The sequence below is a fragment of the Pygocentrus nattereri genome, chromosome 5 (genome assembly GCF_015220715.1).
Source record: "Pygocentrus nattereri isolate fPygNat1 chromosome 5, fPygNat1.pri, whole genome shotgun sequence".
Lineage (NCBI taxonomy): Eukaryota > Metazoa > Chordata > Actinopteri > Characiformes > Serrasalmidae > Pygocentrus > Pygocentrus nattereri.
The window spans coordinates 8,733,327-8,746,812 of NC_051215.1; the positions used below are offsets into that span (position 1 = coordinate 8,733,327).

The following is a 13,486-nucleotide window of genomic DNA, read 5'->3' on the forward strand; positions in this document are numbered from 1 at the left end:
TATGAACTGTTTTATCAGAAGCCTTACTCTACGCAGCAGAAGTATCACAGCGTGTGATAACACAGAGCATAAGACTGCACCGCTCAGCAGGCCATAGCCCTGGGGACAGGCGAACTGACTGCAATGTTGCACACTTGCGTGCACGGAGTAGGACCGGGTGTTTAAGCAGGATTAGGAAGATATGAACTATGTTGAGTTTTAATCTTCAAGATATCAAACATTTGCCCAAAATGATTAACATGCTGACTTTCAAAAGGATTTAGAAGGGTGTGAGAGAGAGAGAGAGAGAGAGAGAGAAGGATTGATTTGTCAGAGTTAATGTTTCTCCGCTGGTGTGGAGCTTTATGAATAATAGAGCTGTTCTTCGGCCTCAGCCATGAAGCACTCTGTCTTTCTCCGACAGAGATAATTATTTATTTATTTATTTTAAAAATAACCCTTAGCACCTCCAGTATATGAGAGGCACTGTCTGCAATACCTAGTAAATTCAGGCCAGCTCAAAAGTATAATCCATGCAGAGGTCCTTAATCCCACCGATTTACACTCATAATGGGTGTGGTATGGCACAGCAGTGGGAGCCCGAGGCTAATGCCAGCAAAAATACAGCTATTTGAAACTGACTATTGAGAGCAGGTACGCTGCTGTGCTGTTATGAAAGTCACTCCTACAGTACTAGACCACCAGTACAGACCACCCTTCGTTTCATTTTTTAGCATCAGGCCAAAATATAGAAAACGTAAATCAGCGGAAAATGACACAAAAGCCTCAACAACCACACTTTTGTTACAGCTTCTGTTCTTTTTGGGAGACTCCCTTTGCGTTTTTTCAAAGAAATCCGCTGGGATACTTTTCCACAGTTCAGTCCTAGACGTTGGTTGCATTTTCTGCTTTTTACAATCCAAGTACTTTCAATGATGTTGAGGTCTGGAGAAGGGATGAGGAGCAGAGCAGATCTTCATTGGTGGTGTTACGGGTGGGACAATCAGTCCCCAATCGCACATCACATTTAATAGAAAGACAAAAAATAGCACTTACTGTACTTCTTTTTAGAGGAGAAAGACGAGGAGAAAACGTCCTCTAGGCTTAAGTCTTCCTAATCATCCTATGTGAACATGCTATGTGAAGCGACCTTGGGTTTGTGAAAGGCGCTATATAAATGTAACTTATTATTATTAGCATTATTATTATTATTATTATTAGTTTATATGCCCATGAGCTGAATATGCTTTAAAGCGTAAATGTGAGCAAACATGTACTCCTGTGCAGTCCTGCATTCACTCTCTGGTTTACTTTTATTTGGCCTCTTTTTTGATTGGTTATCCACGTTGGAAAAACCTGTGAAAAATCAAACGGTGCTCAGAGTTGCCGAGCTTTGGCACATCTTGCGGTGGAACGTCACCGCTGGTTCATGCAGCTTCATTAAAAATGGCTGATTCTAATTTTTGGGTGCAGCCTGACGCAATGTGGCGTTTTGGGTGTGCGGTGGCCTTAACTGTGTTCACATAACTATAGCTGCGGTCACTCCAGACTTGGAGCAATAATCAGGCAGTTATGCATGAGCAACAAGTGACATTATGTTGACTGAGGAGCAGTTTCTCTGATTTGTAATTTCAAAAACTAGCCTTCCCCCTTGTTTTCATTCAGTTCGTCAGGATCTTCCAAGGTCCACTAATTCGCCTAGATCAATCTCAATACTGAAATTCGCTGTGACTGAAAGCAATTTTACTTTTTTGCAACTTTTCCCCTTAGAGTGAATCCCTTTTTTTTGCCATGGAAGTTTTGTTCAGTCTTACTGTAGGTTATGAAATACCAAAATTCCAGCACCCTATTGAGTAAACAAATGGCAACTACAGACATTGTCATCAGTGTTATCTGCTCTGCAATCTGATTAAAGCTACACGGTGTAAGTTTTTTTGCTAAAATTGAAAGAAACAGCATTACTGAGTCAGGAGGAAGAAACAGGCTAAAACAAGGTGAGCATGTGCTGTTATCGCCCTATAAAGCCCGAAACTAGCATTTAAAAGTCTGAGGCGTCAGGTTGGATTTCATGGGATTTTTTTGAACGTCGTCATACGTCTTTACGTATAACACGTGAATCTACGTATTTACGTATATCTTCTCAAAAAGAAGGTCCGATGTTTAGGTCTCAGCTGCGAAATCAACATTATACTAATGAAGATATGATGACAATAGTAGATAATTCACCTAAATCCTCGGAAATCTAAAACCTAAATCCATTCTCTTTCAGTCAGACACATCCTCTCGGGGAAGGGGTCTGAAGCACAACCAATGTCACAAAATGTTCTTCCACGCATTGCATGCAATTACACACTTCCAACACAGAGGTCTCCAAATTCCCCAAAATGACATAGTGTAGCTTTAAGTTTCCGGTGATTGGTGTGTATGTCTCATTCATAGCTCCTTGAAAAATGTGCAACATGCAGATTCTACAATTGCAATCGATTCTACGTAATTGTAATTACTTTTGTAATTTGAATTTGATGAAAACCATCCTTAACATTTTTTTCTGTTTTCATAGTTTGTCATTGAAATTAACAGAAAGAATTTGCAAGTACAGACTCCAATGTGTTGATACTAAATGTAAACTGAACGCATTTTCTTTCAGAACTATGTAATCCATCACATAATTATGTGTATATCACATTTAAATCTGCGCATATTAAATTTCAATTGTAGACTTTGGCAAATTGTGAATAATTACTGTAGATTTCAAATGGTTGTGGACCATGTAGTGATTGCGAAATCATTCTGAAGGAGAAAATCTTTTCATAAAACAGTCAACCCTGTTTAATATGAAATTCCATCGTTTTATTTATTTATTTATTTATTTAAAATTCTGCCTAATTCCATGGTTGAGAAGTAATTAGAATTTTACAAAGGTGGTGATGGGAACCAAGCGTCACAATGTTCACAAAAACATAACCATTTTACTATCTAGTGAACCTCCTGCATATGTTGTAAGTTTTTTTTTGTAGACTTGATAATTAGTGATAAATCTGAAGAAAAAAAATTGGGCGGGGGGGGGGGGGGGTACTTTGTTTTACAATAGTCTCAATATACCTCACTTAAAACTGCATTCATTTCAGACCAAAAGCTGACAACATAATGATCATAAAACAAAGTCTCAGGTCTCAAGCAGCATGTTGGTGAAGTTTTTATAGAAACATTAAACTCTTTAGATGTCTGGTTCCTATCACAACCACCGATATCAAGCCTGACATGGTAGGTTTCTCTTGAAAGGTGCATTTCAAACCACCCAAAACGACTTTGTTTACATCGAACTGATGTACACAGAAAGTTTGAAAAATTGTTCGGATTTCCTTTAATGTGCCATCAATCCTCGCTGCTCATTATCATTCATCACAGACGTGTACAACATCTGGACCATCCAATACAATGAATAACCCGAGCAGGACTCTGTCCTAATGTGAGTGAACAGGGCGGGGTTCAGGTTGTTTTTCATGTTTTCTGCCACATTAGTTGTCCTTAGGCAGCACAGTGAGTCAAGAAAGCGGGCGTTTAGCATGCGCGCAGCATCCATTCGTCTTCTGTAAATTTTGCACCCTTTTCGCTCTCAGACTGTGGCACGTTAGGAACCCCTGCCGTGCTCTAAAAACCCCAGTCAGGTGCAATATTAACTCGCTGCTAAAAAACACTGAGATCGCAACAGGAAAAGACTACCGAGCGGATAAGGACAAAGCCTTTATGAGCGTGCGCCTGTTTCACCTCAGCTCCACTCCAGACTCACTAAGCCCATTCAGCCAGCTAGCATCAATGCCACTGCAGAGGCTTTGGGACAACTCCCAAGCAGAAGGGAATACATTCACCAGCCTGAACCCAAGCTACACACGCACGACACCACACAGCATGGGTAGACAGTCATGCCAAGGACAGGCACAAAGAAAATCCGACCGACTAGAAAGCTGGAACACCTAGAAAGCTTCTCCAGTGAACCAGGGAGTTTGAATCTTACCGTCCAGTCCGAAGCAGGAGGTGATTTTCTGGGCATAGTTGCACAGGCCGTCGTATTGAGGCTGCTGAACTGCACTCCTTTCCCCCATCTCTGCTGACACCCACCCTCACTCGCTCTCACACGCTCACAGGACGGCCCTGCCAGGTCATTCCAAGGATCGGTGCTCATCAATAATGCAGCCGCATGCCCTCTTTCTTGCACATGCATGCGTGCACTCTGAAAAAATGCTGAGGCGGAGGGTCCTTGCCGTCCGTGTGAGAGCTCTAGTGACTGAAACTGGGAGGAGGAGATAGACTTCGTTTACCGCAGCAATGGTAGAGACAAGAGAGTGAAGATGCAGCAGTCTTACAGGTAAAGTCCAGCAGCCCTTTACGGGAGGAGGGCGGGGCCTTTACAGGAAACACAGTGCTAATGCTACAATATTGACCCACCTTCACAGACACACAGTGTGAAATATGGGAAACGGACGCAAGCATTAGTGACTTCTGAAGGAACCTGACTCTGTCTGACTGGCACAAAGGCCACCAGTTTTCTCTAATGGTCAGCGGTCAATTCCTATATGGACCATTCAACTGAAATAGTTTAAACTGATCCCACCAAAAAAATGAAATAAATAAATAAGTAAATACAACCACAATTACAAAAAAAGTTGGGACACTGTAGAATTGAAATAAATGTAAATAAAAACAGTATGCAATGATTTACAAATCTTATAGACCCATATTTCACTAACAATAGAACACAGAACACATATCAGATGTTGAAAGTGAGAGATTTTACCATTTCATTAAAAATATTAACTCATTTAGAACTTGATATGATGATGTGTTCTACTGCGAATAAAACGAGTCTATGTGATTAGCGAATCACCGAGTTCTGTTTTTATTTACATTTATTTACATTTTACACAACATCTCAACTTTTTTGTAGTTGGGGTTGTAAATAAACAGAAATGAAAGTATTTAGACATTAGATATGCTGCTGTTTAAAAAAAAAATAGCTGAGGTAGTAATAATACATAGAAAAAATACATAGATAGCAAAATACATAGAATACCATTATTTACGTTACTTTCTGTTGGTGCTGGCTTTCCCAAATCCTAACCAATAAATTTACACTGTAGGGAGAAAAATAAGAAACGGGATTGGCCCTTAGATTAACCATGAATGTAACACAACCAGACTGGTGGTTGGGATAGTTTAGTGGTTAACACTTCTGCCTTCTACGCTGTAGACTGGGGTTCAATCCCCACCTGGGTAAACACCCTACACTACACCAATAAGAGTCCTTGGGCAAGACTCCTAACACCGCATTGGCCTACCCATGTAAAAATAATCAAATTGTAAGTCGCTCTGGATAAGAGCGTCAGCCAAATGCTGTAAATGTAAATGGTCACATGCCTGCGGTTAAAATAGTTGAAAAACAGGCCAAGGTCAAAACCAGAAACATCCAAATGAACATAACAGAGATCATTCCAGCAAACAATCCAAAAGGTTAAAGACAAAATGGCCAAGTCTAACAATACAGGAAACCGGTGCTACACATCAATTTTTAGTCCATAGGCCTTATTTTAGCCACACCCCTGCAATTTACAGCAGGAAGTGAGACTGCATCCCTGTCCTTCATGGCCACATGGTGAGCCGTGAAATCCCATTGTTTTGACGTAAATGTGTGCCAATATCTGAAAATCAGTGTGGAACAATAAGAATTGTCACTACCGAAACACAGTTTCTGCAACTAAGTAAACTTTGTGTTTTAATAAAAAATATGATCATTTTATGTGTCTAAAACTGTTCAAAGCTGTGTTTGCTAGTCATGTACTGGCTAGCATTTTTGAGTTTTACTTAAAAAAAAGCTAGAAATTCTCGCTACAGAAACATTTTCAGTAGTTTCAGCAGTGTTATGATTGTTATATTAATAAAATAAATATAATTAAGGCATGGGTGGGGGCTGGGAAGCTTCTAATAAGCTGGCTAATGCTTAGCTAATAATTTAGCTAAACACTTGGTCTCTCAGTGCTGTGACTCACATTACATCTGCAGCTTTGTGCATTGTTTTCGTGTCTTTGATCACCTGGAACACTTTACAGCACATACAACTTATGAAAACGGTGACATCAAGCAGCTCTTGCAAAAGGCTATGCAATTAATAACGTGCCCTAGAGCTGGGTTTCCCAACCTGTGCTCCTTGGACCACCAGTGAAGCACCCCCTACAGGTCCGCAGGCCTGTACTCAGGGGGAGGCAGCAGGTTGTAGTGGGCCAGTAACGTCATTTTGCCATAAAAACATGTGGAAAAACGTTTAACCCAATAACTAAAAATTTAAGAATCAAATTATACCTGATACAATATAAACTGAGATGTACAAATAAAAAGTAGCAGGCTGATTAAACCTTATCAGTTTAAGACAACGAAGAGATCAAGTAAGACTGATTATTGTTGTTGTGTGATTATTATTGACAGCACTAATCCAAAAGCCCTGTTGAGCGGAACGTGGTTAGTGTTCAGATGAGGCACTAAAACCTTCAAAACTGGGTTGTGGAGTTTTTTCAGTGAAAACATGATGGGCTGCTGCTCCAGATCACAGTCCACATCCATCTCATACATTTCTATTCTTTCTTTTTTCTCCTATTTAAGATCACTACAGCTCTACAACTCTACTGAGAGCTGACTGACGATCTGATCTTTTTAGGCCTTAATTCTCAGGTTTGCAGTGTTAGCAATGAAGAAAAGAAACAGAAAAGTGTGAGGTTGAGAACCGCTGCCCTACAGAAAGTTCTGCACGCTTTTGTTTTTTTCCCAGCAGAAGCTGAACAGTCTGATAGCAGCCATAATGCTTCCTTTCAGGAGGTGAGTAAGTGCTGATAATCACGACCCTCATGCTCTTCCCAGATCGTCAATTCTATACCACTAGACATCGATTTGTGATCCACATATGTGCCCTCAAGAAATAAACAACTCTCTGTTTCGACTGCAGTCCTCTCTGGCCGTGTTCATTTGCTCCACATCTCTACTATCAACACCTCTGTTCATCTCAGCCAGACGGTTACAGGACTGCATCATTTGAGTGGTTGTGTGGTGTCACCTTTGGTACGCCTGCACCAAACTGACATCACTGAGCAACCCAAGCTTAGATCTAAGTGATTAGATCAAGGTGATTAATCCTGCAGAGTCCAGCACAGTTCACTAATTTCTCTGTTTTGACACAGGCACACCTGGTATGTCTCCGTTTTGCTTTAACAACAGTGCGCATACAAGCTTTCACTTTCAAAACTAAAACAATTGGGTTCCTCAGCTCAGACAGTGTTGTTAAAAGAAGAGATGATGACACACAGTGGTAAACATGCCCCCGTCAGTGGTAAACATGGTAAACATGCCCCTGTACCAACTTTTTGGAAACATGTTGCTGGCATCAAATTCAAAATGGTCATATACTGTATTTTGCAAAAGGCAATAAAATTTCTCAGTTTTAATGTTATACTGTCTTTGTACCATTTTTACTTAAATATAATCAAATAATTTGCACATCATTCTGTTTTTATTTGCATTTCGCACAGCATCGCCAATTTTTTGGAAATGAGAAATGGGACTGTATATTAAATGGCTATTTATGTCATAGGCATTGTGACTCCTGATTCCCATCATGACCGCTGTAAAGAAGTCTGAGTTGATAAGTTTCTGTACAACACTGATCCCTCATTGACCCCTATCTCTGCCACTATACAGCCTTTTAACTGCTGCTGCACTCAGCACTTTAACTTTAGACCCATACTTTGCACACTGTAAGGTTTACAGGTATGACTGTGTGTGTGCGTGTGTCTGAGTGAGTGATGGTAGGAATGCATGTTATACTTAATTTTATTTATCTTATTCTCTATATGTGAATGTGTGTCTGATACTGTGCACCGTGAGCTCCTGTAACCGAAACCAAATTCCTTGTATGTGTAGCACACCTGGCCAATAAAGCTTGATTCTGATTCTGATTCCAGTTCGCAAAATATTCTGTATGACTTTGTTTACATCTCACCGACTGAATCGCCAGTGAATTATGCTTTTGTAAAACTGAGCCTTATGAATGATTTCAAATTCTCTGACAAAATCACAAGTGACAAATCAGCCATCGTAGCTACTACAAAAGTGTCCACCTGTACCCTGAAGAAGTCTTTGCTACTGTGTTGCTACTGTGCTGTGGCCTGTATGCCCATCACTATGTAGATCAGACATTCTTCATTTGAGAGTTTCTATGTAGAAAATAAAGCATGTTATTACCTTTGGCCATATTATAATATTATATTATTATGGTACATTACATATTACTACATATTAAACTTTGTGGTAACACGTTCTTTGACAGTCTCTTATGTCCTAGATATTAACCAAGTAAGTGTGAGGTACTGACTCTACTTAATTACGTAATTACTTAGGGTAACATGATAGTAAGTTCCAAGACAGTCTGACCAAATTACACTGAAATGCCCAACAGGTTCTAGATAGTACCTGGATAAGCATGGGGTACAAACTCCACAGTACTGTGTAATTATTTCGGGTAAAAAAGTACCAGTTAGTTATATGATGTAGAAAGACTGTACATAAATAAACACAGAGCAATCGTTCTACTTATTTATTACCTATAAACAGTTCTGAATCTGGGTGTAAAAGAAGGCAATGCTTCGTAATATGGTTTAATGGGTTTCTACCATTTATTAGAGAAAACTACGTCTGACCTTCATGCCGCTACTGTATGGCACATAACATACCCGGTACCTGGAGGTAAGGGTGGGCAACATGTCATAATTATATAGTGGTGCTTCAAGACCTTTTAAGGATAAACAATATTAAGCTTGATATTTAGCTTTTCTGAGATTGAATAAGTGGGAACAGCATATTATGACTTAATCTAACACAATAACAATAAAATACCATCACATTGCCCACCCTTACTGTAACATTTCTGCATCTGTTAATGAGCCCAAATGAGGATGAAGCATTAGCTGCACTCACTGCTAACTTGCTGGCAGAGCTATGAGGCACGCCCTTATCACAGTGATGAACTGGCTTCTAACACAAATACCCTTTGCTCGCTCTCCCATGCGCTCTCTCTCTCTCTCTCTCTCTCTCTCTCTCTGTCTGCTCTAACAGGGGGTGACAACTGTTTAGTACAATCCAGATCTTGGGGTGTGAGGAGGGAGAGTCCAGTTGTCTTAGCTCAAACAGAGATGAGTGAAAACTAAGTGAACTGCTGTTACGATGAGCAGAGCAGATCGTGTGTGCTGAGCTCATGTAAACTGAGAGCGAGGCTGTTATAAAAGAGACTTTCACTGAGGCGAAACATGCAAAACTCCTAAACATCTGTAGTGCATCACCTCACCCCAAGCGATTTATCCACCAAACAAGCTCATTTGTGCTATGGTATTTCATCTAAACGTCTCCAACGTCCTGGTCTCAGTGATCTAAAGACATTCACCTCTTTCACTGAGTTATTCCATCCAAACAGTTAGAATGGCCTCATCATGAAAACATTTACATGGGGATTTACAGACAGTCAGACGTGTGTGCACATCTTCATTGTTACAAGCTGTCGGGCTGATTGTCTTATCATGTGTGGTCGCTTTGCCTCGCTGTACCATCTGCTTACTTGTTATTAATTAACCTTTTTAATGGAGAAATGTGCTGCTGTCGAGTTCCTCAGCTAGTTGCTGTTTTATCTCATATATACATACATGGTACATGCCATGTTATAATGAGCCTAATTAGCTAACTCTGGTGGTTTGGTTCTCTTTACTAATTAGCTTCACCGCTGTCAAATAAATGCTGTAAGTTTGTGATGTTCAATCTCTGAACCCCACCCCCAGAACTCTAACCATGACCTTAGGAACTAGAGGTCTGCAAGGGATTGTTTTTGACATTTACAGCATTTGGTAGACGTTTCCTATCCAGAGCGACTTACAATTTGATCATTTTTTACATAGGTAGGCGAAGGTAGTGTTAGGAGTCTTGCCCAAGGACTCTTATTGGTATAGTGTAGGGTGCTTACCCAGGCAGGGTACCTAGTCTACAGCATAGAAGGCAGAGGTGTTATCCACTACGCTACACCTATTCCCCCACCCGGCCGCTCCTGCAATGATTTGTCCCACTCCCACCCGCAAGCGAAATGTTTTGGCCCGGGCAGTTTGGTCAAGGCGAGCTGATGTCCAATATCTGACAGTCTGTTCACAAATACATTATTCTCTGCTGAAATAACACAGCAGTCATGATCATCAGGCTCATTGTGAAGTAACTTCACCAAACGCCTTTTATTCCCAGTAAACACAAAGCATGAATTAAACCACAGAACCGTTATTTTTGGTGTTTTGCTGGGCTTGGCAGCTGTGGCTGTCGGACTGAAGGCATCGCCATCTCTGTAAGCTACGAGAATTTGCGTGTTGCTCACTTAAGTGGTTTCTTCACCACTCTTTAGAACAACTTCATGGAGTTTAACTGTTTTCTTATCATTTTATGTTGTTTATATATGTTTATATATATGATTTAGGGATTGTTCTACTTTATTTGGGCTACTAATTCATTTGCGTGTGCTTTGGCCCACTCCTGCCTACAGTGGGCTGGTTTCCCACCTGCTACTGCGTGGAACACTAAACCCTTTAATAGATCTACTGTACCACACTGAGGTATGATGAGTGAATGTGAAGCCCTGGAATCAGGGAAACACGGGACCCTGGAAACAAAGGTACACCACTGTTTAACGAGGAATTCCACTGATAGTTCACAAATGTCTGCATAATTCAGGTGATGATACGTAAACAGTCATTCAGGGTAGTCTGATCTGAAATGGTTCGTTTGTAGAGAAACCTACAGACTCCTGCACGTATCTTTTGAGTTTTTATATGTAATGTCGATGGTGGTAAAACAGTGGGGAATTTTTTGGGGGACTATTTTCATGTTTTCCTCCATCATGAATAGATTTCAAAGAATTGATTAAAAGATTTTAGACCAAAGCTTTACAAAACTACCATAAAACAATGCCTCAGACATCAGGCAGAGTATTCATAACTACTTAGTTCAACTCTCCGTGAGGGAGCTTTTAGAGGCGGACGTCTGGTTCCTATCGCCACCACTGTGAACAGCTCTGACTCAGCAAGTTTCTTTAAAGCAGAGCTTTTCAGACCATTGACTTTGTTTACATCTTAACTACTTATTCAGGAATTTGTAAAAATCGGTAATATAGACCGAATAAACATGTTCTTCTCATTTCTCCGCCGTAGCACAACGCATGAGCTCATGTGCGAGCATGCCGTCCTATTGGTTTATTCAAACAGCGCCATCTGCAGGTTGTACACAGACGGTAACACTCCACGCAGTAGCAGGTGAGCTGCACCGTCTGGGCTAGAAGAAGCTGGGATCACTGGCTTTAGCTGATGCCATGTCAGTCTAAGTTAAACGATAAAAATGACTGCTGGTATCAAAGCAACTCTGAATTCCCACCTTAAGCTTTTCTATAACTAAGCCAGGCGTAGTTTACCACTTTTTAATGACCGTGATAATGATAATGATAATATAATAATAATGATAATACGCGGTGCGAACAATATGGCTTTTTTTTAATTCAGAGGATTAGATTTAATGAGCCGTGTGGACGTGGCGTGTTTCCATATTAATTTCCATTTTTAACAACGCTTATGAAGAGTAAGCCAAGTGAAAGACAGCAATTTTGTTTAATCGAGCACCTTTTTTCAGTACACGGAGGCTAATTGAAATATTTTTCAGCCTGTTTACAACGTATGCGCGGGGAAAAAAATACAATTCCCATAAACCTTTGCCGTTAATGTAAACTTTTTTCCACTGATATTTATTTATTTATTTATGCGTATTCATCATTTCAGAGTTGGTCAAAATAAATAATTTATTACTGTTGTTATTACATTTTTATTATTTCTTTAAAATAATAATAAAAAAAAAACACAGGTGTGTCAAAGCAGGAAAAAACACTACAACGTGCTGCAGACAATCCAGGTCCCGTCGGGATCGAATACACAGTGATGCAGATGTCGCAGTGAGCATCAAGCACTCACCTCTCGCAGACATAGCGGGAGCTCCGAGACGCTTAACCGAGCTGGAGATCCCCCGCCGGAGCTAAGCTGTGTCCCAGCGTGTCAGTAGTAACGTTACTTGTCCACGGACGGTCATAGCGAATGTGCCAACCTGACATTTCAACAAGCCGAGGCGATGATGCTTGGGCGTGTCCTCGCAAGCGCTCCTGGGAAATGAAGTTCGCGCAGGCAGCGAGGACGCGGCTAAAGCGATAGCCAAAGCAACAGCTGTAATGAGGTTTTATGGGACAGCAGTGACCCAAAAATAGAAAGTGGTTCAATGTCAAGAGCGGCGCCCCCTCAAGTCCCTCCTGTTTGCAATGAGCACGTTAGCCTGCATGTCAGAAAATGCCTAAAGGAATAGTCGCGCTTTCCTGAAGAGTTTTTTATTGAATTTAATTAATTATTTCATCTATTTATTTTATGATATATGGCCGTATGTAAAAATAAATAAATAAATAAATATATATATATATATATATATATATATATATATATATATATATATATATATATATATATATATATATATATATATATATATAATGTGTGTGTATATTATAAATATTTCATCTATCTATCTATCTATCTATCTATCTATCTATCTATCTATCATGTTGTGTACATATATGTAAGTATCAAAAATGTTATATATGTGCTTAATATCTGGAGAATATGTATCTGATAGGTGAGTGAACACAAATACCTTCTGGAAAAAACCCCCCATAGAAACCATTATGTGTTTGTTGGTTCCTGATGGTTTCGTAATGTGTTTTGGCTTTTTAAATAGGTTGATATAACATTATAAAGGCTCCTAGTGGTCTAACAGGTGACAAATGCCCCATTCTGAATGCATTCCATGGTTTCCTAATGGGATCTAAATGTATTCTACAGACAACTAGTCATCTCTATTGGAAACCATTAAGCTGATTTCTATTAGAAAGCAAAACCACTGGAGTTGAATACTGGTGGTTTCTAATGGTCCATTTTCCGCACCTGGAGCCACATTTCTAACTGTTACTCTTATCATATTGTTAAAAGTGTGTTGATATGTGGCTGAAATATATGCCCAATATCTGAAAACAGCCCCTTTCAAATATTTTGCCATACACGTCACATATATGTCCATATGTGAGAAATATGGGTTGGATCAAAGGAAAATACATACTGCCATTCTGTGCATCAGATATGATCTGGCTTCGAGGCTAAACTCTAAACTCTTGCTGATGAGAAGAAAAGGTCACAGAAGCACATTCGGTGGCCGACTGTTTTCTTTTACATTACAGCTTGTGATCGTTAAAAATGTCCATGTTGTGAGAATTTAAACATCAAACACTGACGTAGTTACTCGTGCAGCAGTGCACTTAACTCCATGCATAATTTCAGACGACGTAAATCACCGAGTTTTA

The 13,486-nt window shown here is 40.0% G+C and overlaps 1 protein-coding gene across 3 annotated transcripts in view; it reads right to left on the bottom strand.

The window, feature by feature from the left end:
* The window catches only part of ablim1a (actin binding LIM protein 1a), a 79,940-nt gene extending 67,744 nt beyond the window's left edge, over positions 1-12,196 (bottom strand). Inside the window, exon 1 of one of the 3 annotated variants that reach the window (XM_037538573.1) lies at positions 12,060-12,196. In XM_037538573.1, the coding sequence (XP_037394470.1) occupies positions 12,060-12,072 (13 nt within the window). In that variant the 5' untranslated portion in view covers positions 12,073-12,196. Of the gene's footprint in view, positions 1-3,994; positions 4,356-12,059 lie in introns of those variants that run through there. The other 2 variants (XM_037538570.1, XM_017695450.2) reach the window with 2 other exon arrangements.
* Positions 12,197-13,486: the final 1,290 nt, after the last annotated feature.